The sequence below is a fragment of the Phasianus colchicus genome, chromosome 4 (assembly GCF_987193195.1).
Source record: "Phasianus colchicus chromosome 4, bPhaCol1.hap1.1, whole genome shotgun sequence".
Lineage (NCBI taxonomy): Eukaryota > Metazoa > Chordata > Aves > Galliformes > Phasianidae > Phasianus > Phasianus colchicus.
This window is the reverse complement of record NC_143439.1, coordinates 27,951,133-27,977,764: the sequence shown is the minus strand read 5'-3', so window position 1 is coordinate 27,977,764 and position 26,632 is coordinate 27,951,133. Positions and strand designations below refer to the sequence as shown.

The 26,632-nt window shown below is 42.2% G+C and overlaps 1 protein-coding gene across 1 annotated transcript; it reads right to left on the bottom strand.

The window, feature by feature from the left end:
* Nucleotides 1-9,099: 9,099 nt before the first annotated feature.
* LOC116231121 (glycerol-3-phosphate acyltransferase 3) lies at nt 9,100-26,600 on the bottom strand. The gene is made up of 12 exons (XM_031596712.2): nt 26,329-26,600; nt 19,425-19,497; nt 15,266-15,536; nt 14,725-14,799; nt 14,153-14,242; nt 13,836-13,929; nt 13,326-13,441; nt 12,262-12,317; nt 11,743-11,828; nt 11,349-11,477; nt 10,747-10,826; nt 9,100-10,202 (listed from the first exon to the last, which is right to left on the bottom strand). The coding sequence occupies exons 1-12, from the start codon at nt 26,470-26,472 to the stop codon at nt 10,076-10,078; spliced, it is 1,341 nt and encodes a 446-aa protein (XP_031452572.1). The 5' UTR covers nt 26,473-26,600; the 3' UTR covers nt 9,100-10,075.
* Between the last annotated feature and the right edge of the window lie 32 nt (nt 26,601-26,632).

Below are 26,632 nucleotides of genomic sequence, written 5' to 3'. Positions count from 1 at the left end.
TGTAAAGGAAAAATTTGCCAAAGCATTCACACACATAACGTATGACCTCCAGCTCTCTGGAGACAAGAGGTTACTGCAAGATGAACTGACACAAGTCAAACTCTGCCAGTGTTCCTGAGCTCTGCATAGCCCTGTGCACATCCCCCAAAACCTGGTCTTGCTGGGCTCTGTTCATCCTGACTGAACTTTCAATAGTTTACTCACAACAGTTAATTCAGTTCAGAAATCACCTGTAGAGCCTGAGTCTGCTTCTGTGTTCTCTGGCTGCAGCCTGAGCACACTTTTCACCAAAAGCTTGCTGTGTGCTGACTTTCTGCCCATGCAGTAGAACTCTGTGCTTAGCTTTAAGGAATATTTTTGATTGCCAGCTTCATTCTAACATTCCCTAATGGAAAAATGCATAGCTAATACTGACGTTTATTCTAAAAAAAATAGCATTCTGTAGCTGAGAATTTGCTCTATCAAACAGTGTTATTATGCTCTATGTACCCATTATAGCTTCCATAGAAATATATAGGAGGTATTACTTCCGGAGCAACCTATGTAGTATGTTTTATCTCTCACTAGTCTAGTCTGTTAGTAACAGACAATAAATTACATCAATCTCCCTTAGGTTGAGACTGTTTTGCCCAAGGTGGTAATTGGCTGAGAGTTTTACTTGCTACAGAGTCCATCTTTGTGAAGAACCACAGTGACATCTGTTTGCCAAGCAATGAGGGAAGATGTGAAAGCAGGAGTCTGGTCATTTCATACCAGGAGTTTGACAGTCTGTCTGTCATGAACCACAAAGGGTTCAAAGTAGTAAGCCATTTTTCACAGTTTTGTGGCTTAGATTTTGCAGTGAATTCTGCACTATTTGGGTACTTCACACACTGCTGGTTGTGTCAAATAGAAATCAATAAGCTGCATTTGAAACCAGAAGTGCGTATGTATATTTATGCTATAGAAAAAAAAGAATGCCAGACACTCATTGGTAGTGTCCTGCTAAAAGACATAATATCTGAAAAGGACCCAAAGTGAGGAATATATGAATTTGAAAAGGATATAAAGTTCATTTGACAGAAGTGTAGTTATGACAGAAGCTCATTACGTAAAATAACAATTTGACAAAAGTAGCAGCATGCCTTAAATTTGGCTATTGGAAACAGCACCTCCTGAACCAATTAAGACAGGTTGCTGGTGAGTACTTGCTAGTGAGCACATATCTATTAAATCTTAAACTTGTCTATACACTGTACAGCAACACACTGTAAAGCAATGACATTCTTGGTTAAAAGGTAGTTCTCAGTCTTAATTCTTAGCACAACTTTTACCAAGCCATTCCATCCCTCTCATTATGCTTCCAAAACTTCTGCTCACACTGCAGTAAATCACCTTGCCCACATAACCTAAGGACCAGAAATCAGTAGATCTACAGAAAACTAGAAACCCTGATCTTCAGACAGCACTGATTATCGACTCCCTAGAAGTTTTCATAAAGAGATAAATGAGTACATGTCATTTTGAGGGAGAAGCAGAATCTAAGACAAACGCTGTTGCCACCTTCAGGGTTTATTTCGAGCTCCTTTGAAACACAGCACATTTCTACATCGACAAGCAAGAGAGCAAGCACATCCTGACTGAAACATATGCAGAACTCTGTGAGGGACAAGACCCTTCAGTTAAAAGTAACCTAAAGTTTGGCCCTGGTGGTACATGAAGAGATGATCACTACTGCAAAAAACATTGAGATGGTAACAAAGAAATGATTGAGCTGGGCTTGAATACAGCATATTCTGAGCAGCAAGTTATTCCACAGAAGATATGAATGCACTCCCTCTCCAATCACATCTTCCTCATAATTCATGTGTTACCTACAATTTCACAGAATTAGCCCATTTGTGTTATGTCTAAGCTTCTGAAGACTTATATTTGAGCCCTATCTTTTTAGAGATGTCAGAATTTCCAAAGATCTCCTGCTACCTCAAGCTTAAGGCCTCTCACTACAGAATGCAATACCCACCAGGCACCTAACAAACCTAGAATCCTGAAGTACCCTCCCATAACATGCAACATCACCACACCCTCAAACCCCAGATAAAATGGTTAACTTTCACCCTAAACCAAGGTAAATAAACACCTGGCTTAGGGACTTGTCAATTGGTCACTGGTTTATGTTTTTAGAAGGTAGTAAAAGTCAACAAGAGTCCTCTTCCCCACCAAGTAACAGCCTTATTATTGTTGAGCAAGACTGAGAAGTTCCTGTTGTTGACAAGGGATCATGCTTCTGCATTCTCATCCCTTTCCCTGAGTACCAACCCATGTTAGGAGCTGAGTGAACTAAACAAATGGAGAAATTTGCAATTGTTGGAAAGGATTAATCCTTGACCAGGCAGCCGACTTAGGTGGAACCACTCAATTAGATGAAGTGTAAGAAAGAAAACTACAGTATGCTGCACAAAATGTAGTTTTCTGCTAGAGCCATCCTCACCTAGGTTTCTACTTTATGCAGCGCTGTCAAGCATTGAGACTAATCCATTATCCCAGGATGAAGTGAGGAGAACACAGCATCCATCTCATTGTTCTTTCACAGCAAATAAAATTAATTGCAGGAAACAGTTACTTTCTATTGTAGGGAACCAAACTGGCATAGCACATAAGAAAACCTGATGCCCACCAAGAAAAGCCCTGACTCGTGTCAAGAACTCATTTTAGGGGCAGAAAACATCATGGGATGTGTAGCTCATAGCTCCAACTGTAGGTGGTGGCAATGCTGTGGTAAGAAGCAGACAGCAGAACCCACTTTACTGCAAGCCAATTTACTGTGCAGGGACATAACTTAGAAAAAATGAAATAAAATAAGCCTATAATCTTTGATGCAGTCATCAACTGAAGCACAGCACTGCTTTGCAAGGAGCACCAAATCCATTTTCTGCTAAGGACTTGGTGTATTCCTAAGTTAAGGTTACAATTTAGATATCCCAAAGAAAATTTCCCTTACATTTCTGTGCAACTTGCTTTTACACGAGAAATCTACAGACTTCATACTTAACCTTTTAAGTCTTGATAAAATCCACACTAGTTTAAAATTTACACAACTCCAGAACATCTAAAAAGTTACACTAAGAAGTTACAAGCATCAAGACATCACATAACCAAGTAGTTCCTAGAATTCTAAGGTTCATAGAATCACAGAATGGCCTGGGTCGAAAAGGAGCTCAAAGATCACCTAGTTTCAACCCCACTGTTATGTGCAGGGTCGCCAACCACTAGATCAGGCTGCCCAGAGCCACATCCAGCCTGGCCTTGAATGCCTCCAGGGATAGGGCATCCACAACCTCCTTGGACAACCTGTTCCAGTGTGTCACCACCCCCTGAGTGAAAAACTTCCTTCTAATAACTAACCTAAATCTCCTCTGCCTCAGTTTAAAACCATTCCCCCTTGTCCTATCATTATCAACCACGTAAACAGAGATTATCAGTCTCTTGCTCCGAATTAAAAACCTCTGTCAAGTCACATCTTTGAGATATCCCATGCACACAGAGCTGGTGTGTGATAAGAAACTGGATATAGTCCAGCCCGTGGATGAACACTACCACAGGGCTTATGGACAAAGATGTTCTACTGCTGATGGGAACACAGGAAATGTCCTGGAATTCAGCAGGTAATGTCTTAGCAGGTGGCCCTTCCCAATACACAGATGCTGAAACAGCAACCTGGAAAGCAAAGCAGATTCTCTGCCCCTGTGCCACACCTAACCTATAAAGAAGAGGAAGAAGTAGCCAGGGAGATTTCTCTGTGCATCCCCACTCTGTTGCAGGCACAGCTCCAAAACTCAGACCCACGCAACTCCATACACATCTGTCCAGGTAGTGGCCCTATCACATTCTACAGCGCAGTAAGGTGACCCACAGACCCATGACTCACCCATCCCATGCAAACTAGGGGTATGTTTTCCTGGATAAGGCCGATGCTTCCATATCTCATGTCTGTCTAGTATTTTAAAACAACAGTATCATTTTTCTCAATAGCCAAAGGGTAAGAAGAGGTCATACACACCATTATAGAGCCTAAAAGCCAGATATTAATTTTGAAAGACTGTAATAGCTTTGCGATCTGTGCAACAAAAAAAGCATCACCATCATTCCAAATGATGTCTTACATGCACTGGCTTGTCTGTAAAATGAATTTACCTTTTCATTACTATTTACTGACTGTGCTTGTATTTCATTTGTATGGATTTTTTTTTCCAGCAAATAGAGGAAAAAACAGCCTCAGAAAATCTAATATAAAGATGGAGACAGTGAACAATTATTGGAGTCTGTATCTTGACTCCTGAGGTCACATTTCTGCATTTTTCATTATGTTCATTACAGGGAAATAGAAAGGAGAAAAAAAAAAAAAGGAAAATATTCTGGATGGCAACAAATCAGAACTAGTAATGGCATGGGCATTCTTCAGGAGCAGCAGTGCCAAACAGCACAGCTGTGCTGAAACATTCACTCTTAGTGCTATGCTTAAACAACTAGTTTATCATCCAAATCAATATTCAAAACCCCCAAGATTTCTTAGCAGCCTCCTAGTCCAATAGCATATGCTCAGGCATGGCTGGGTCAATACCTGTGTTTTGTGGCACGCACTGGCACACATCCACCTGCACAACTTCCAACCCAGAGCAATACAGCCTGTAGTCTCAATCACCAACCTGCAGTCAGGGCAGAGACTAGAGCCCCTCAAAGCTCCTGCTGCTCATGAGACCTCAAGCAAATTTCTCTCACTTCAGGACTGGGCTCATTCACATTGGTGTGGGGGGAAAAATATATATATAATTGGTTCCATTTTATCCATTCTTAAAGCAAAGTTATCTCAGTGAAATTTTGTCTGCAAGGAAGACTGATTAGTATGCAATTCAAAACTGCACTGAAAAGAAAAATAATGGGACAGTGCAGAGACTATGATGTGAAAACACTCAGGAGCTGCTCCTTGAGAATAAAATATAGCCCAACATTAGCAAGACACCAACCTACAGCGTCCTGTATCAATAAGGTAAGTAAAGCTTGTGGAGTTCACCTTTCTTAGTTGAAAATAGAAGTGTCTCCAATCAAGGAGAACATATCCATTCAGATTTTAGCTATAGTAGTAAAACAGTTGCTCCAGAAATACGACACAAGCTTTGTCTCCATTGCCTAGCAATGCCACAATTGTACTTCCTACCTCTCCCAGAAAGAAGCAATTAGCCAGGCAGGAAGAGAATGCGTTTTTTCCTCCCATCTTTAATCCAATTCAAGTTGTACAGAAAGGAAGGCAAAGACCGGGAAAAAGAGATTGGGGAAATAGAGATTTTACTATCCAGTTAGGCAGAGCCATCATGCTTAGGCTTTTCTCCAAGAATTTACTTGGGTTTTGTGTTGTTTTCCACAGGAAATGCAATTTGCAACATCACGGCAGCTGTGAACCAGGCTCTGCATCCCTAATAACTTTGCACTTGTCACTTGATTCAAACAAGTTTTAGAAAGGAAGCAAAGTTCTTTAAGATCAATAGAGCTTACCAGTTCCATTTAAAACAGACAGGCAGCCCAAGGACAGATTTCATTCATGTTTCCAAAGAAAGTAACAGAGACATTATACATGGGAATCTGCAGCCAAGCCACCTAGTAGTATTGCAACCCTGAACCCCAAGTCCAATTAGAGCTTGCAGGCTAAGACTGGGCACAAATCTATATAGAATCCATAAGGAATTAGGCTACTTTAGCACTAGTACTGACAGAATCTTAGTTTGTCTAGCCATTATGTCACATTCAGCACCCCTGAAAAAGAAAAGTCAGGAACTAGCAACCTACTACTAGGGTGTTATAACTAACACCTTGAGAAAGGTTTCATCGTTGACTTCTGTCTTCATCTTAGTTAAAAAACCTTAACACGTTTTCTGGCTCTTCCCTTAAATACCTCAGTACTGCTTAAAATCTGTTCCATTCCTCAAGCAAGAATTTGCAGACTCAGTAAATTGTGGAGTGTCCAACTCTTGAGAAGCACTAAGCAAAACAAAGAAGAGCAGGAATGCATTACCACATTTGCCTTCTTATGCTTATAGCCATTTACATTTATATTATCTATACGTCAGAAACTTTTATCAATCTTTCAAGTAGTGGAGAGGACATACGGAAAGTTAAAACATATAAAACATAGTTTTGGTATTGGCCTAGGAGCTAGCAAAACTAATATTGATTTTTCTTGTAATAAAATCCCAACAACTCTTTGCTTTGAGGATTTTCAATGGTCTCCTTCACATCAATCATGCATTTTCCGTGACAGTCTGCATTTACTTAATGTTTGTTACATACAATCAAAGAGAAGCCAAGTGGAGGCAGAACAACTTAAACACAACACAAACAACAGAACCCTTTGCAACACCTGCTATACACATACTAAAAATAGCAGCTTGATTTGAGAAACACACGAACTGGCATATCAATTTGATTTTAACAGCATCTTTGAAAATGATTATCTACGCCTTTGTCCAAAGCCAGAGAAAACATCCATGTTTTGCCACAGTTTGAAAGAAGAAATCCATTTCTGTAACTTAGTCTTCATACAAATTGCATGAAAAAAAGAAAATGAGGTCCTTAAATAAGAATTAATGCCCTTAGCTCTGAGCACTAGGAACTAAATCTTAACTTTCAAACTGCGGATTTCTTGAGCTGCCTCTACTGATCCAAACCAATTCAGCATTTCCCAGACCTGTCAGAAAAAAAAAAAAAAAAAAAAAAGGAAAACAGTCTACAGAAAGCTTTCTGAAAATATAAGAAAGAAATGAGAGCAGCTTAACCCTGGCACTGAGCCAGGTGGCATCTTCTATTCATTGTCCCAGTGCTAGTACCCATTTGGGTTTACACTGCTGCTCAAAAAAAAATAGTATTCTAAAGTTAAGAGACTCATTTCCATACCACTCCAAGAATATCTGTCTCCTTCCTAATTCATTACAGTCCAGAACCATCTATTAGCAGTCACTGCTGCTGACATAGCTGGCATTTAATATATTAAAAAAAAAAAAAAAACCCAAACCACAGAAACCCACATTTGCAGAAAGTGGTAGTAATCTAGGAATACAACACCAAAAACTGTCAAATGTTGCCACAGATGGAGTCAATGACCAAGCAAGATAAAATCTAGCATAAAGAAAAGAGGTGAGTCTTTGGAGGTTTCTTAAACACTATCAGCTCATTCATTCATCTATTTTTGTAAGCATGCTGCAATTACAAAGTGATCAAGGAACGCTCTGTCTCATAGCCATACAGATGTATGCTCTTATTCAGTTGCTGTAATGCATACTGCTAATTTGTACTATTTGTTTTCTCCAAAGTAAGAAGGAAATGTTTTGTTTACCACTTTGTCCAGTAGCAGTTACCTATGAGGCTCTGAAACTCAACTTAATATCACAACAGTCAATCCTATTTGGCTTGCTAGATATGATTGAAATATCATTTCATCATATTTCTTATTAGCCTTTGACTCAGCAATGGCTTTCCCTTTAAAAGCCAGTTTTGCCTTAAGCAAGAACCCAATCAATCTTTGCTGCTTTCCCCAAATCTCAGAATCCCATGGCTGCAAATACTTGCATTTAACATGGAATCACTGTGAGATTTCATTATCCACTACAGTTTGACTGCCAGCTATCAAATCCAGAAGCAGGAAATTGAGGCATATCAGCCCACAAGTTGATTGTGAAGATGGTCTTGAGAATCCTGCATTTACACCTTCATCTAATGCTTCTTATTCCATCTACTGAAGAATATAATATTGCTTACATTTTAAGTTCTCTCTATATACACACTTTTATAGAAGTTAAAACATTTAAAATGCATCTATTTTGTATGTGTAATGCTCTAATGTGATGGAAAGTATAGCAATAACAGCAGGGTGACAAAGTCTTTGGCTACAGCAAATGAGGACGAGCCCAAATGCAGCAGCTGTGAACACAGAAAAGAAAGAAATAAAGCTTCTTACCTTTTGAAGGCCTCAGATGGGCAAGGATCTCCAGCAAGATACCCTTGCCTCTGCTGCCAACCCTTAAATGAGGTCTGGGAAGGGATGAATCCTGACCCCACCCTTTCTGGTCACTCAGGTACATTACATGCATCTGAGCTCCACTGGGTTGGCCCTGCCTTTCCATTAGGTGCTCAATCACTGCTGTGACTTAGCATTTCTGCTACAGTGTATATGTGTACATTTGTGCAGGTATATACATCTGTGCATGTTATTTAAAAGTTTTCCTTTCAGAAGGTTTCCTACTAACAATACATACTAGCAAATGCAACTCAGAGCAAATATCCAGAAATTATGATAACCACATTCATTAACCCAAAGCTTGCACAAGTTCATCTTAACAGGACTAATACAGTAGGTCAAAATTGAACTAGGTTCAAATAAGGGAAAAGCCTTTGTTTGCATCTACTTTTGTTACTTCTCTAACCTTCTCCATACAAATAGTTTTGCTCTTATAAAGGTCTGTAATGCTAAACCTGACATTATTTTTAAAGGTGGCTTCTGATGTCTTCTTTTAAGGCCACGTACCTCAAACAGGTTTCACGATCAGCTGTACAAAACAAACAAAAATATGATCATGCCTATGTAATACTCAGACATTTATGTCTGTGTAAATTCAGTACCTAGCGATAATGGAAAAATGTATCAGGAATGCTTATTTGTAAGACTATGTTGGAACAGTCTTAAATGTGATTTTCGGTTCTAGTACAGTAACCTTTTCTACTCTGTCTTATATTTAAAGTCTCTTTGCTACAGGAAAAGACATACAAAGTCAACTCACAATTTGTTACAAATTTACAAACTCATTTTTTTCCAGTTAATTACCTGAGTCTCCCTGACTTGACTTCAAGTTCAGTCTGCATGATGTCTCCTACTCTAGACAGGAGAAACACTAAGCTAGTTTAAAGGGGAAAAAAAAAAAAAAAAAAAAAAAAAAGGTTAGAAAACAGGTAAGTGAGAGCTCAGCAATAACTGGTTCTTTATGTTACAGTGATTTAAGTTTCCACGTTACCAGGAAGAAAAACTGTTTTGCATGAATAGTCATAGAAAAGAACATAAATGCCACACAACACCCATTAGAAATATAGAATTTATTAACTCTTTACATTAAGACAGCAACATATTGCAACTTCGAATGTGCCACTTGTATCATAGATGACTTACAGATCCTCTGTTTACAGCTGTAGCTATTGCTAGCCCAGAAATGTTTTGCTGAATTGGAGTGGCTCTTTAAATCTTTCAGTCATTAGCAGCAATTTTTGCAGAAGGGTAGTCCTGAAAATCCACTTCATGAAAATACATCTGTCAAAGCCTATGGTATCCAGCTGCATAATGAATCTTTATAGTTTGTGGTCTAAAGAAAACAACTTTGACAGCAGCAGTGGACAGGGAGATTGAGGACTTGCCCCTTCCCTTCAGAAACAGTTTTCAATAAAGGCAATTCCATGTTATAAGGCCACCAAATTCCTCACGATCTTTGAACTGCGCTTTTGACAAGGCAAACTCCTTTCCTATCCTTTGAGTTCTGCAGTCCTTGCTCCCCTTTCCCCTTGCACATCCAGGTGCAAGCTAACAAAAGCAGTAAATATTACAGTTCTGACATCATCCTAAAACATTTAAGAAACCCACAACTAGAAAAGTCTGAGCAACAGAAAAAGAAATTTGTTTAAAGCTTCCAAGAACCACAAACAAGAATTATCTGTACAACCAGTGCCCTGACATTACTCAGTGTATTTCCCTTTATTCTTACAAGCTCAGGAGAAAGGTGGTAGTTTTTTGGGTTTTTTTAACCCCTTTAGTCTTTTAACTCTTCACATGTTCTGCAGGAGAATACAAGGACTTACAGTGCCTTATTGCACAAAAATTCAGAGGAACAGGGAAGTGAAAAGAAATATGGAGACACTGCCGTTAGCAGGCTCTGCACCAGCCATACAGAGAATACGCATACACAAAAGGGATTTTGTTACTTTGTTTTTGTGTTAATTAAAAAAAAAGAAAAACACTATTCCTGCTAAGGCTGGTTGCACAATACTTGTTTATAAGAACCACCTTTCAGTCTGACTCTGTTCCTGCAGACAGACTTCCTTGTGATCCATTTCTCACTAACATCTTGCTGTAGTTTTTCTGCTGTTCTTCCTTGAAACTGTCTTTGACTTTTGCTCGTTTCAGACCTCCATCCCTGCAGAGAAAGAGCAAAGAGTAAGCCGTCATGTTTGCTGTTGGGTTTTTTTTTGTTTGTTTTAAATACATTATTGTCAAACTACACGTCACATCAACTAATTTAGTCAACTCTAGTCTTAACATCCAACATCTCAGAGATTTTTCTCAACTTCTACATCCAGTTTTAATAGGTTTTTTTCTTTGTTTCTCTAAACAGTACATACCTTAAGCCTTAATGCATATGTTGTCCAACTGTAGAGCTCATTTATTAAAGCAGTCTGATCCAGTGCTGACAACAGGTTCTAACTAGGATACAAGTCTTTGCCCATCTGAGGCACTATTTCCTATGGCCAGATGGCCTCATAGCTGTAGCAGTTCACCCATTTTCCATAGGTTTTTTTATTCATATCCACGTATGTGACTGTTACAGTTACTCCCTTGTATTCTCCCCGGTAAAATGAAGATAGGTGCACTTCTCAATCAAAAAGCACTTAACAACTAACAGAAGCCTACAAGTTCAAGCAGTCCATACAGTCTTACTAAGGGTGCAATCAATCACTTACCATGGAAGTTCAGTCAGTCCCCCTTGGCGAGCAATGGCTGACCTTACTCGGTTGGCAAACTGAACAGCGTCTTCTCCATCCTTTGAGTGTTTTAAGTTGAATCAAAACAGAGAGAAGTAAATTCAAACAGACCTCCATCACAGTCATCTGCTCTGTCACTAACTCTGTACCAAGTAATCCCACCCTCCTCATGCCAACATAACCTGAGGTTTCTATGGGATAAACATTTAGCTCATTTTTCTCCAGAATATTGAAGTTAAGGGAACTTGTGCTCCAAAAGTGTGGATTAATAGAGAGGATAAGGTTTTATGCTACAAATGCATCATTAATTGCAACTTGCATTAGTAGCAACGTCATCATATACAGCAATATATTTACCACTATTCTTTGCATCTTTAGTACAGCAATGGTGGTATCAAGCTGCATTCTACATTCAGCAGAGATTTTCCCAATATTTCAATACATCTGGAAAAGCTAAGTCCAAACATTTATTAAACTAACCACCAATAAAAGCCCTGCATAAAACAGTTTTGGAAACATGGAGTGGACAGGGGTTTTGGAGAAGAGGGCAAAGAAACACTTGCAAACAGTGATGATCTTACCTTTCTCACCATTGGTGGCATGTACCACACATGGCAAACAATGGCCCAGCTGGTCATTATTCGCAGCAGGTAGCTGACAATGTTGTATTTGCTGCTGTTCCAGAACGCGTCTCCAAACTGAGGATCATACTGCAAGGGATCACAGGAAAAAGAAAAATGAAAACACTCTTTCCCTCACAAATCACCACAGCCTGTCTTAAGTGCAAGGTGGATGCTTTCAGCCACAGTCCAGGCTCATTCCAGTCACTTGCAAGCCAGGAGACAACCACAGCAAGTGGCCAGTTGTCACTGTCATTGCGCTTTTCATTAGCAGCTCTGAGACAGCTTCCCATCACCCTGACAAAAACAGACTCCAAATCATTTTCAAGTTGAGCAGCCAGACACTTCCTCATACCTTGATTGCAACAGGATAGATTGTCCCTCCTATTTCAAAGCTGCCCTTCTTGAACATCATCACAGACGTATTGTTTATACAGGTGCCTGTCCAGAAGATAAAGTTAGTATTTCACAAAGCCTCGCACATTTCAGTAGCAACAGCAAGGAGGAGCAAAGGCAGGCCCTTATGGGTAAGTTAAGCACCTCTCCACATTTGCTTTTCTTCCTTCTCTTGTGATTGATTTGCTGAATAAAGCCACGGCATGTGTGAGAGAAAAAACTCAAGGCTAAGGCTAGATCTGTAGCACTGTGAATAAACATTCACAGGGCAAAATAAACTGTCTTCTCATTCTTTGGCTAGGACACCCAACAAGCAGGGCATTATTGCATTGCCTTAGGGTAATCTTACATGAAAGATGAATAAAATAAGAAAGCTAACCCAAAGGTGAGAATTCATTTGGGCACCACAAGTCACGAGAAAAGAACAGACATGAATCTATGCTGAACAGGGGAAAAAGAGAACAGTTCATCTTCTTACCTTCTGGGAAAATTAAGATTGGAAGCTTGTTCTTATCTGCCACATGTTCCCTGAGTCTGTGGAAGCAAAAGGTAAAGTTAAAATAGATGTTTTTCCACATTTCTTTCCCGAGGCAGGTGCATCAGATTAACAAACACATCTGTAAGAAACCAAAACTATTTAGTAGACACAAATCTGTACTTTCCATTCTGTTTGCAAAAAATCTGAAACACTATTTCAGAGAGTCCTTCAAAGAGTCCTTCATTACCATAGCAATTAGTTTTACACTGAAGCAACACTTTGCCTGTATGTTACTTTATAAATGGTTGTCAGGAAAGCCAACCAACCTATGCCATTAGGTCATGCCAATTAACTCCAAACTCAGTTTACAAGTGGCTTACAGCAGGAAAAAACCTTCATGGGTTCTGCTATACTTGTTGGAAGATCTTTTTCAGCCAGATACTTCCCCACGCACTCCACCTCCACATCAGCAAGCAAAGACTATCATTTCTAACACCTCCGTTTTTGAATTAAGCCTAGACAGATGCTATAGATGTTATAGAAAGTCCACTTTATATGCAGAATTCAAGTCAATTTAATTTAGATATAAATATTGGGACTTTAACAGCAAAGTAGCCGTTAGGATGATAATTTCCCAGATCTGATATTTTGTTGTTTCATTTCAGCTTAAAGTAAATTGCAATTACAAGTTACTAGTGTTCCTATGATTAGGGTTTATAATCAGCAGTGCCCATGTGGAATAAAGGCAATTGCACATGCCAAAAGATGACACCTCTGTAAATCAGCCTTTTGTCCTCTCAGGATCTTGAGGTCGTACAAGTTCCCCATTTCCCACTGCCAGCTTCCACGTACAAGTTCCCCATTTCCCACTGCAACCTCACTGCCAGCTTGCACTTCTGTCTGTCTTTCCACAAGCACATCTCCTGATATGGGTCTCTTCAAAGCTTACTTCATAAATCGGGATCTTCAATTGTAGAATGACTGTTCAGAGGTGGTCTCTCAAGCACTAGAAGGTACCAGAGTCACATGAAGAGCACAATTCCCCACTCCAACTCACACCTCACCTTTTTGTCACTAGATGGCGGTCTTTAATTTCCGAGCGCTCAAACCAGACATGAGGACAGGCCTTCACGGTGGCTCTTTGAATAACTCCCATCAATCCACCATGAACTTGGCCAACCTGCAGGCCCAGTGAAACATATCAGCAAACAAGACCCCCCAGAAAAGAACAATTTTTTCTCCTGCATCCCAGCAGATTAGGTCATACTGTAAATCACATCCAGGATTGAGTAGTATGCACAAAAGTTATTAAAGCACATTCACTTGGAAGGATCTACAAGCATGCAAGAAAGTCTCTGAAGTATCTCGAACAGAGTCTGAATTGACATTCCCAGAGAAATTTCATCAACGTGCAACTTGAAGTCAGACTTCAACATACTTTACGTTTTTCCCCAGTGACTCATCCTCAAGGTAACCTTATTCACCAACTTTAAAAGCTAAACAAAGTACTGAACTCGTGAACCATTATGCCAATCTTTCCTTTTCCCATCTTTCTGCCATCAGTCTCCTCATACCATTGCATAGCATCCATCGTTGGTCAAAATGATCGCATCTATTGGTGATGTGTGGTTGGCAACGCAAATGCCTCCTTTCTGAGGTTTGTTCTCCCTGCAATTACACAATTTGTTGTTAGACTACTAGTGCGCTCAGCACCACATTAAGCACACAACTCTGTAAAGCCATCAGTTAAATCATCACCAAGCATGACATAAACCTGTGGTTCAGGAACAAACTGCCCTCCTCTCCACACACCTCCCCCAGTTCCTAATAGAATACTCATAAACAAAGGAACATAAACACAGTTTTACAGCCGTAACATTAGCTTGCTCACTTGTTATGGTAATGGATAGTTCCAGACAGAGCTCTCACAAGGATCCGGGAGCATGTGAGGTGCACCACTTCACTCAGATAGTTTTTCAGACTGAAAGAGAAGACACAGGCATCTGGGGCATGCTGGAAAGCAGCTAGACACATGGAATAAGTTCTTTACCCTACTCAACATAACATAGGGCTAAAAGATTTTCCTGGAACTCTGATGTAGGAGGACTAATCCCAGGTCCACTCACTCACTACTACACCTATGCCAAGTTGCACGTCATATCCTTGGTCTCATTTACCTAAGCAAGACACTTGTGCTGGGATTTAAAAAACAGTCTTATTTTTTTCTTCTTTTAGTACTCTGGGTGAGTATTTCTTATGGCAGCAAGAAGGGCCCCATCAAAGCACTAGTCTCAGTGCCAAACATGACAAGCAGCCACCCTCAGCAAAGCAGCATTTTTGTGGGTAGAACAGATTATCGGTAGTCCACAATATGCAAAACCTGTCCAGTCTCAATCTTGAGTACTTTGGACTGATGCAAGGCTACGTAATTGGCAGTTTGATCCTCACACAGACAGTACTCACCTGCTGTTTGGCAACTGTCCTACCACTGTTGTCCCCACGATCATTGAGGTAATCCCAATGGCAGCGAGAGTAAAGCTACAGAGAAACAGACATAAAAGTAAGTTTGATTTATATCAGTATCACATTGAAACAGAAAAGGAACTCCAATGTTCAATTATTCTGCAGATCCTTTACGCAGTCAGTTAATTCCCTGATACACAATGCTCAAAGCCAAACTAGCTAAGGCAGCAGCATCAGATGCCCTGATGCCTGTAGTGTGCAAGTTTAACACTGATATTTAGAGGACTGCACAGTTTACATTCACATTTTCAATATAAGCAACTTAGGGAAAGCATTCCACGAAGGGATGATCAATAGACCTCATGTACTGTCCTCAGCGCACAAGATAAAAGCACTGAATAGCTTCTTAACAACTCAGAGGAGTGTTTAAGCCACTTGATCTTCTATATATGCCAATTTTGACTTGGTCTGAAAAAAAACGGGGAGGAGCACGTTTATGTGATCCCTGAGCAACAAAACTTCTCTGCAGCCGCAAGCTTACCGGAGTGGCAGAAGGAAGCAGTACCGCACTATAACCCCAATGACCCACACAACAGTAAGCCTCAGGCTGACATAGTGGAAGTTGACATTAGTCCTTGTGAGGAGATTCCAGGAAACCAGCTCTTCAGAGGAAAACCTTTGAGTGACTTCATCTTCCACAATGGCCTCAAACCCTTTTCTGCAGAAATAGAATATGTCGGAGAATTGGAACTCCATTCGATGTAGACCCGCAATTTCTTTCTCCATAGGTGTTTCATCTCTTTCAATGATACCTTAAGGAAGAAAAAGGTAACCATATGAAGAAGCAAGTCTATAAATTAAACAGTCACCCTCTAGAACTCTGCTTTGGTTTAGGATACAAATCTACTGTCAGAGCTGGACATTTTTTTTTTTTAAAGCTCACTGTTTGATAGCATTCATTTGCTATTTGAGCTTTTAAAGACAAGCCATGTAAGCTAAGTATAAAGATCAAGTAGCTGCTTTCTGGTCTGGCTCATGTAATTGATGACTGAAGAAATCTAGAATAGCATTTAACCAGAACAGCCATCCCCTCAGACACTCAGCTACATGACAGAGGTCCAAGTTCAGGTAACCACTTTGTCAGATGCCCTCTGATGAACTGCGTAACTGCTGTGTCTCAAGGTTGAGACACACGGGTAAGGAGGAAGCATCCAGCTGTTTCAAATTACAAGAGCCTTTCTCACAAGTACACACCCTGCAGGGCTTAACTTCCCACAAATTCCCAAAAAAGCCTTGCCAGCAAAACTCCAGATATACATTACATCCAACAGTCACATTACAACTGATGTGGGAATTCTTTGTATTGCACTGTATCACACATGTGTGTGAACACAAGAAAGATCTCTGAGAAATGCCTCACAAGCCTCCAATGTAAATACTGAAAAAAACACCCATAAAGACATCATACTGCAACAAACTCCTAGCATCTTCAGCTCTGAATTTTGCAGCCACAGCTTGCTATATCATCAAGACCAGCACATTTTCCTATTGCTAGCCTATAAACATAAGGAAATAAACATGGCACACCCAAACATGCACATTTCCTTCAGAATCTAAATTACACAAAGCACCACATTCAGCAGCATGTATTACTTCTGTGTAGTGTTCTAAGCACAGATCGGAGCTTTATTTCACATCTCATTCCTTCTTTTTCAGACAGTCCCTTAGAAGTGTCAGGATCCTGACCTCCACACTGCAGGCAAGACAATCCAGCCTCTTGCTCCACCCAGCTGCTGGGGTGGAAGACAAGTCACAGCCAACAAATGGGCCAGTGAGAGACTCCAGCACCCAGTACACCAGCAACATTCCTTGTACTGCTTCCCAGAACCCAGAAAGCTCAGCCAAGCAGCTGCCTTCCCAGCTCAGGCTTCTCAGCTCAAATTACCATGAACACCAACATGAGGTGCAAGCTGAACACACTGCTGGCACACCACAGCTGTAACCTTTCCTCACCAGCTGCACAGTCATCGTCACACCCCTGTGCACAGGCTGCCTTTGGGACAAGGTTCTACAAGCAGGACCTGAAGGTATTATGATCAGAACTAAGCACATGCTACTTAAGTGATATACTTAGCCTTCTGGTTATCAGAAGATAGTATTTAACAGCATCTAATCCTTTGGCCATAGGCAGAGCTTTGCCAGAGGTAGCTGAAAGACAGTTTTAGGTAGGAGTGCAGCAAAGATCTTTCTCAACAAGACACCATAGCTACTACATTACTCAGCATGACAACACAAGCCCTGAGCCTCTCAGTTCTCACACACTGGTTAGCTAATTATGCAAGCCTCAAACTTCTCACTATCTGCTACTTACATTACTTGCATATGTCGTCTAGTGGATGTCACTTAAGCGACTTTACCAGTGTTTCAGTGTTTTCATATCCGTCAACTTGAAGAGGATTGCTTTTTGACCAGCCTGCACTTACACTGACAGCTCAGAGCTGGTTCCCCTGCTGCTCTGAGACCCAGATCTAATCTCTAAATACCTGCTTGGCCAAGAGCTCTAATAATGGGACCAGCACAGAAGCACGCTGCCCTCTAAACATTAAACACAAGGTAACAGTCCCAGATAATTCCTCACATAGCAAGAACCAGCCAACATGTTCCTTGAGACTACTCTTCACACACATGGGAGCTGAATGCTGTTTTTGCTAACAGGTATGAAATACACAGGATTTTGGTATAGGAGAGAAAGGCAGTATCTGCACAGTCACCTTCTCACTTTTATATCAAAAGACCGGGTGAGATTAGTATTTAAGGTATTTGAGTAAGCACATCATTCCTCTGCCATGAAAAAATCAGTCCTTGTATGTGCAATGTTCCCTTCTTTCCTGACCCATCTCCCAGTGAGGACTGGGTTGTTAGGACAGACAGGAGAGGTACTGCACATTCCCCTCGTGTCAGTCAGCACTGAACACACACATGCATACACACGTGCAGACCCCTACCTTTACCCCATTTTAATCAGCTACGCAACAATTCACTATCAGCAGAAATTTCTCCTCCCTCAGTAAATATTGCATAATGTAACCAGGCCTCTGACTGCTTGCATTCTGACACCTCAGCAAATGCCAATACAAGATTGATAGACCTTCACCCACCCCGGTCACCAACTAGTCTCATCCACATACAGGAACCTAATCATAAGTCAGTCCCTACAAGAGTAGTGCAGAGAAAGCAGTTTGGTACGAGAGCGCAGATATCCTCCATGCTTCCCACACCTTCTCAAAAAAGTAGATCAGAGCAACATGCACTACCTAAGTCTTCTCTCTCTAAAGCTTTCCTCTCTTTTCTAGGAAAAAACAACCTATGTGCCTCCACAATCAAACTTATAGGAAGGACAGTGCTCTCTATGACTCTGCAATTAGAGCAGCACAGTCACATCCTCCACCCTCTCAGTGACTCAAGGTATGATGGGACTCATCACCCTTAAATGAAGGATGTCTCACTCCCTGTTTCACCAACTCCGTGGAGCATAGGCAGCTGACAAAACACAAAGGAAACCACTACCTCCCTTTTTGTCCCCCCAGATAATCTTCAAAACATGTGACACAGAAAAAAATAAGTTTTTCTCCAGCCACAACAAAAATTAAGTTAGAAGACCAATTTTGACATCCATTAAGAACCGCTGTGCAGTACCTCCAGTTTACTGTTACAGCTGCCAACTGATAGCTGAGTCTGCTACCATCAAAGCCTGTTTCAGGCCTGCCATGAAAACAGCACAATAACCAGTGTTTCCAGTATTGGTAAAGATGCTCTTCTGCAGATGAAACGCAATTAATCAGCTCAGCAGCTCCATCCCCATTACTGCACCACAGTCACATCAGCTAACTGGTAAAATCAGATAATAATTCACTTATATACTAAAAGGGCAAACTCCTGCTTCCAGCTCTGCTGCCAAACAAAGAGAGAGAAAAAAAGCTGTCACTAAAGCTGTCAAGAAAACAGCAAATCCATGGTGATACAAAGGCAGTTGGTACCAGGACCAGAGCTACACTCACTGCATACACAGCTCCCACATCCTCTTGTGGCCAACAGTGACCCAGCACAAGCTACCATGACACATGCACTGTATGGGATAAGATACAGTTGCTTTTTTAAACACCACCACATTATTTCAAAATTGGGCTAAAGAAAGAAATATGAAGCAACTATTCAGCTGTCTTAACAAAAGAGAAAGCAGCAAGAAACTTACCTGGCAACAGTGAATTAACTAACTCAAGGGACCAACTCTTAACACCAGCACACTAAGAGAAAAAGTATAACAGCATACATATCCAGAGACCTCCAGTAGCACAGAGCTTGTGAAACACAGTCCACCACGCAGTCAGATCTACTAAGATATTACTAAATGTACCCTGATGCTTCCAAGATAGAGAGTTGGCAAGCAGCCTTGCAGGCTGTAATCTAAACGCAGCTTTCAAGACAAAAGCAAGTTCATATTGCAACTCATGTTTCCCCTCTGCAGGAACAGTGAATGTGCCAGTAGTATTGCAAAATAATTAGACATACAGTAAGTAGATGGCCATTCCACTCCTCCTCTATTTCTCTTTCTTGAACTCGCACATCTCATTTGAAAAGGGCTCGGTCTGCCTACTCCAGCATGTTATTCTTAACAATATGATCTTACTCCAAGTTCTTACCATTAGCAGCAGGAATCTTCAGCATCTGTGGCTGTGGCTTTTTGACACCTTTTTCAATCCGTATAGTGGCCCACTGTTGAAAAGAAAGAACACATTAATTTTCCAAATGTAGTAATCACTTAAGAAACAAGTCTCCTGCAAAGCAACACTGTAATTTTTAGTCTCTTCATCAGATAATCATCATTGGTACTCCTAAAACCGTGTATATACTACCCCTCAGTACACTACACCCACAGAGAGCACTGGTGAATATGCCTAATAACAAAAACCATGCAGGTACAGTCAGCACTTTCTGATTCTGCTTGTCAGTCTTCAGAGAAGCAACACAGAGCCTGTGTCATTGCAGGCACAGAGCCACCACAAGCCTCCGTCACTAGGCAGCTCCTGGAGCTGAGCAGCACAACAGCCTGATGAGCACGTAGCACAATGCAACATTCTACCAATGCTATTTCACTACAAAAAAATCAAACTACAAAAATAAGGTCCTCGGTGGATTAAGTCTAACCGCGGCCTGAACAAGCCAGCTCACCAGGGTTAATCATTGTTTTTTACTATATGATTTGGGAAAAGAAGACTGAAAGATGGAAGGAAGCAACCCCTGCTCCCCTGGCCACAGGAAGCACACTGATGCTTCTCAGCACCTCCACCTACCCACAAACATGTGAGGTAGAAGCTCCCTGGCATCATGAAACATCTCGCTTGCAGCTAGTTTACATTATTCTTGAGCTTTCTTGACCTTCAGTTCTGTCAGTTCTGCACAGCACCACGCAACAACCCTTCTGCCTACATCAGGTTTCATTTTTATCAGGTTGACCACGGCAAGCCTTTGGCTGCCTTGGAGCTTGCCCTTCACCCTGAAGCAGACCTTCTGCCCTGGGTCCACTCCTCCACAAAGCTACTTTGCAATCGGATGGAAAGTCCAGCTGGAGAGGACTGGCTTAGCAGCTCATTCTGAAGGTAACTGTTTTAGTTCCTTCCCCATGAGACCTTACCTTATTTATAGAAAAGTTATTACAGTAAATGCTTCCAAAATACACTGATCCAGCAGCTCCTATGGAAAAATATGGATATTCTGCTGTTCAGACCTTCACAGCTCCAGCAGCAAAGTCATATTGGTTCACAGCACAGAAACAGGCTGTGTTAATCTATACAGAAAGGTCTCAAAGCAAGGTGAAACAGATGAAAGTCATCAGACATCATCTTGGTGATGCGCTTGATTCAGCCCAAAGCTAAACCATGCTGTTTTCTCCTTTTCCATTCAACAGAGCCATGGGGCACTGGGGATTCGGGTCCATCCTGAAGGCATTACCTCCAGCACATAACCTCTCACGACCAGCACTGACAGAACTGCTTCCTATATCCCATCTCACTATATCAAGTCCTCCTCAAATAAGTCTTCAAAACCTTGTGCTGGCCCACTTTTGCTTTGCACAACCAGTGAAAAGAGCTTCTCTGGAACTCAGAAAAAAATATGCAACTCTCTTCAGATTATTCTCATTACAGAAATCCTGTGGTTACAAACTCAGCTCACATCCAAAGAAAGTTTCAGCCTAGCCAAGCACAAAGGAGCAACAATTTGATGGTGCAGGCTATTGAGACATGGTTGTGCAATACTCTGAAATTTGCAATACGCCAATATATAGCAATTTCCTCTGACACTTCACTTAGCAAAGCAAGTAGTGGACTTTTCCCCAAAGCACATAGAGACCACAGGCTCACGTAATTCCACTAACCAACCTTCTACCACTTTCTCAGAATACATTTGTGCTTCCCACTCAGTCTGACAGTCTACCTCTTCATCTCACTTAGGCAAGCTGCAGAACCCCCAAAAGAGAACTTGAGGGGAAAAGGAAAAGATCAGAGAGGACTGTTCTTTTTGTCCTTTGCTTTGCCAGCAGATGGGCACAGGGCCACAGCCCAGCACCATTACAGACGTTGCACAGAGCATTTCCAGGGACTGCTGCCTTGCACTCCAGCAGGGGAGAGCTGAGGCACCTTCATTTTTGCTGCCAGCTCTCCCAGGAGACCAAGGCACACTTTAGAAAGCCATCCGGACACCACATCAGGCCATCTTCCCTTCTTGTTCCTTTCTCACACCTGAGACTTTGGGCACTTATCAGGGCACAGCTCTACCAGCTGCTACTGCAAACTGGTTTAAAATCCTATTAGCTCTTTCTCCCATGTCTGTCAAACTTCCAAAGACCAGACACGTGCCAAGCAGCGAGACTTGATTCTAACTCAAGTTTACTTAATGTAATCATGCCACTTATCCTTAGGCACTTGAAATAAATTGCTGGCTTTGACAGCACCTTTAACTTTGATCAAATGAGAAGCTTGTTTATATCCAACTTGGAAAACAAGAAGCACCTCATGCAGCTACGTGAGTCATTTTCCTTCCTCCTTGCCAGCTAGTGATCTGCACCATCCACAACAACTTCAGCTGCTTCCTACCCTAATGCTCAGCTTCACACCACATAGAGCTTTCACTACGTAATCTGATTCATCTCACAGAGAGGAAAATACCATGGCTGCGTACTGTAGATCAAAAAGTATCCTGAAAGTCAAGTACAGGCTCAGTTTTCTTAAGCAGATGACCAAAAAGCCACGTGGCAGGTTTCATGGATGTACTGCAGTAACACTGACATGAGTGCAGGTGCTGAGCAGACAGCCTGAGGCACCTGGTGCAGATCTAAGCCTTCTCCAGGGACACCAGAGCAGATTTTGGGAAGAAGCATAAAACACCAGATTCTTCAACACTAAAAGTAAGTTGTGCATCTTGTGCTACTCATTGAACTAGTATGTAAAGCTAGAAATCAGCACAGTGACAAAATATGCAAACACCACAGATCCAACTCGGTAATGTTGCTATTTGCGCTGCTCAGAGCTAAGTAGCTTTCATGCTTTAGTCACACACACCAGTCTGAAGATACCATGCTACATCTCACCAGATAAGAATAGCCTACCAACCTTTCCTTGAGAACATCCCCACCTCATCCTGATAGGAAAGGCTTTTAAGTTTCCAACCCCTGAAAAAGGATACACCACACGCAGCAAGCCAACAGCCTATATAGATAGTTAAGAGACAGGTTATGCTGTACTCAAGAAAAGTCCAATTAGACTTCAGATGCAAAAAAAAAAAAAAAAAAATTGCAAAAGATTTTCAAAGCAACACGTTTACAAGCAGATAGCTATGTAAAAAGTCAAATGCAACACATGGTTTCATGAATGCAAACAGAAAAGATCGTTTGTGAGAATCAATCAAGTCAGTTCAGAATACAATGTGGATTTCCCCTATTACCCTAGTAAATTGAGCTTTTCTCCTCGTTTATCATCTTGAAATACCATCTCTGATTTAGGAGCCATATTCACTGATTATTGAAAAGAGAGATTACCAAACTACTGAAGCAGACTGAAATCTTAAGTCATAACGGTGTTGGAATCACTGCTTTATTTAACGAGGCTGGCAGGTCACGCTCAGCACAAAAGCTGCCGTGCTAGTTTAGATGATCACTCCTTTCTGGAGACCTTCCAAACCTCAACAGCAACAGAGATTTCAGAGCACCTCCCACACAGTGGGAGGCAGGGAAATCAGTGTAAATGAAAACAGCAATGCAAAAAAAGGAGCAATCATTTCAGAGGGGGAGTGAAGGGTTCTCTGGTTATCCATGTTATCTTTTCCTCACCCTCGTGAGATGTCTTTGTCATTGCCTCCAAACAGGACAACTTGTTCCAGCTTTACAGGAAAGAAGAAGGGGGATCTGCAACAGAAATGCTAACTAGCTTCTTTTATGCCAGCTCCATGCATTATAACTTGAAGGCAAGATGTGCCTAGAGCTGCTGCTCTTTGTGAACAGCATTTACTAATCAACAGCATCAGAAACACCGGTGCTCATTTGCTGTGAAGATGGGAGCATTTCAGGTCAGTGCTGTTGACCAGGAAGATGTTGAATTAATTATTGATGCAACCCCTGAGGAGGGTAACCCCAGCTCTAGTAACCTGACCTGCATACAAGTAGCCTTCATTATTAAATCTGTTGAAACCACCCATAAGAACCTGCACAGGACTGGGGCAGCTGAAGAACTTAATTAACACAGCCAAGGAACTTAAGATTATGTAGTAGATGTGCTAAAACACTTTTTCAAAAGCTTATTTCTGGCCTGTCAGCAAGAGTGCACCATCCCCATCAGACTCATCTTCAAGAGCTGCTTTCCATTAACTTCTGCCCCTTCAGAGCCATCCTCTTAACTCAGAGTTCTCCACCCAACAACTCACAAACACCAACTACAGAGATACAAAGACCTTCAACAACACTGTTAGGCACCACTAGTCAGCAAAGCTTGCTTAAAGAAGCCAACGAATTCAACATGAATCAGCAGAAATCCCACAGTGATTCACAGATTTATAGGCTATGTATTTCACCTTTTCTTTCCTCATCCTTACACTTAGCACCACATGCCATAGTTCCTAATCCCAATGGTGGTTTAGGGAGCAAAGCTGATACCTAGAGAATGGGGGAAGGAACACATCCCATCCCACGTGGCAAGAACCTACTGTTTGACCAATGGCACCAAGACATCCTTGTTGCCCCAAAGTATATTCTCAACTTTAAGTCCAAGTGATCTCTAAAGCAAGCACCTTCACTTCATAGCTACTAAATACTGCAACACACTTGCTCAGTGAAAGTGCATTCCCTGCCTGACAGCATAATAAGCTATTAGAAATTGCTTCTGTTACCAGGGGCCACAGTTACACAACGTTAACACACCTACTACTCCAAGTATCTGCTGTGCATTATCACGCTCTGGGAGGAAAAAAAAGCAAGCCAAAAAATGCTTTCTCTGCTAGTCAAAAGCCCCAAAGATGGAAAACTTTGATGGAGGGGAGCATATGATTGAGACCAGGAAAGAAAGATGCACAAAATTAAAAACTGGAAGCAACCTGGGAGTGTTTAAAACCAACAAGGAGAGCTGTCACACTGTGACAGATCACAGGAGGTAGTCTCTGTCATTTCAACAATTCTGTTGAAACAAGATTTCTGTTTCAACAAGATTTCAGTGGTGAGTGATTCCACAGGTACCAACACAGCACAGCAGCATTAGTCTAAAGTATTCTTCATAGAAGTCAGCAGCTGCCAAAGAAGCTTTTGTAGCAATTATCCAACATTTGAACAACATGCACATGCTAACACTGTGCCAGAGATTGTTCTTATCACACTGGAAAGGAAGCCACAGGCAGAAGTAGTTTCCTCTCAATTTGGAAGAGCAATTAAGAAGCAAGTTAATATTCTGTAAAAAATACAGCAGGGGAAGAAGATTTTCTGATAATAAGTAGGCAACCAGCACTCCTCCAATATAAGGATAGCTTGTCATAGTCTTCCGCTATTTTCACCTTCTCACATAGAGAAACAAATACATATTTATGTACTCTATATAAAGCTGGTCATCCCTAGTACAGTACTCTGGGTTTAGTCAATGCAGCCCAACAGAAGTACATCCTCAACACTGCTGTCTGTACATGCTTAGAATAATGCTCCTTCCTAAGACAGCTCAGCATGGAGAAACAGTCATTGTGCACCAACTGATCTCCCTTGTCAGTAGCGTCAGAACACCAGAGCACAAGAACACTTTTGTTCTTTAAAGGAGCTTCTACACTCCCTTTTCTCAGGCCATGCCTACAGCATGGGAAATAAGCATCGCCCCTTCTGAATCAAGTGTAAACAGATCTACTTCTATGAGCAGACAAAAATACTATCTCAAGCCCAGCACCATTCTCATCTTGCTCCATACCACAAGCTCACGTTTGTCTGCCACATTACACATGACTGTGGATTAGCAGACACAATGCACAATTCAGACTCTCCTGTTACTTGGTACCCAGACTCCAGTGCCCAGGATGGCGGAGCTGGCCCCTTGTAACAGATTAGCTCTAATAAAGCACATACATTACCTGACAATACAAACTATGCAGAAATTCAGCATCACAGTCGCCATGCCCTTTCACTGAGCCAAGAGAGGACCATACGCAGAGTAACCCTATAAACAGCAATAGCTCCTTCAATCCAGCCCAAAGAGACGACAGAGGCTGTAGACGTGCAAAGTGCTCTACAGGCCCAAGATTCCACCACCATCCTGGCAAAAATGAGGGATTGGCTGGGAGATCCGAGGCTGGAACTGAAGAGAAAGCTGTCAAGAGAGCTACTGCAAGGAGTCTCACTTGTCCGAGACTGCAGCATCCTATGACTCAACACAGCCACAACTCAGCAGGAGGCCCACAGACTGAATACAACAGCCAAGGAAGTTTCAGGCAGCACAGCTGCACAAGGCTAACAGCTATCTATTCACCACGTGCCTCTGCTAATGTTATTTTTGGCACAGAAAAGTCAGATGTGACAATACCTATCTCCAGGGGCTCCTGTAGGCGCTACCTGGAACTGGCTCTGTGTCAAGCTGCTAAGCAAGGCAAATCTGTGAGCCAAGGAGACACTTCTCAACAACAGGCCAGCAGCGAGATGTTCCCTGCATGCACGCATTCTGTAGAAGAGAACGATCCACATCTCAAGTTCACCTTGTTCCATCTAAGCAGGACGAGTCCGTCTGCTCAGGAAACGAAGCAGAGCCCAACGCGGCCGGCTCCTCACCTCAGAACCCTCCCCCAGCTTGGGAATGGCTTCTCTTCACCCCACACCAGAATAAATCTGTCTCGGGCCCCCAGAAAGCACTTCAAGCACGCTCACTCGCACCAAAAGCCTTAAAACATATCCATGGCAGACACACCCGAGAGCTATCGCTGAAGAACGGGACGAAACGAGGCGGCCACAGGCACAGGCCGTACCCAGCCCGCCACGGCGGCCCCCCGCCCGCGCAGCGCGGCCCCGAGGCACAGAAGGGCGTGCGGGCCGCCTACCTCCAGCGTCTTCACCAGCACCCACATGTAGGCCTCGGAGATGCCCAGCGAGACACCCAGCGCCGAGGGCAGCACGATGAGGGCGAACACCAGCGAGAGCCACGCCGTGCCCAGCGACACCGCCAGCGAGCCCAGCTCCTCCATGGCGGCGAGCGCACGCCGGCACCTCCGGCACCGCCACTATCCCCGCGAGCGCGGGCGCCGCCGCCCTAAGGCCCTGCGGCCCGCCCCACGGCCCGCCCCTCCGCCCGGCACGGGCATCTCGCTGCCGCCTCGGCGCGCCGCTGGAAAGGTGCGGGATGAG

What these genes read in the sequence shown, in the direction of transcription:
- LOC116231121 (XM_031596712.2), bottom strand. Translation starts at nt 26,472, where the DNA reads ATGGAGGAGCTGGGCTCGCTGGCGGTGTCGCTGGGCACGGCGTGGCTC. An exon ending in TGCTGGTGAAGACGCTGGAG is followed by an intron (nt 19,498 to 26,328) that starts GTAGGCGGCCCG and finishes TCTTTTCAACAG; the next exon opens with TGGGCCACTATACGGATTGA. An exon ending in TGCTTCCTTCTGCCACTCCG is followed by an intron (nt 14,800 to 15,265) that starts GTAAGCTTGCGG and finishes GTTTCTCTGTAG; the next exon opens with CTTTACTCTCGCTGCCATTG.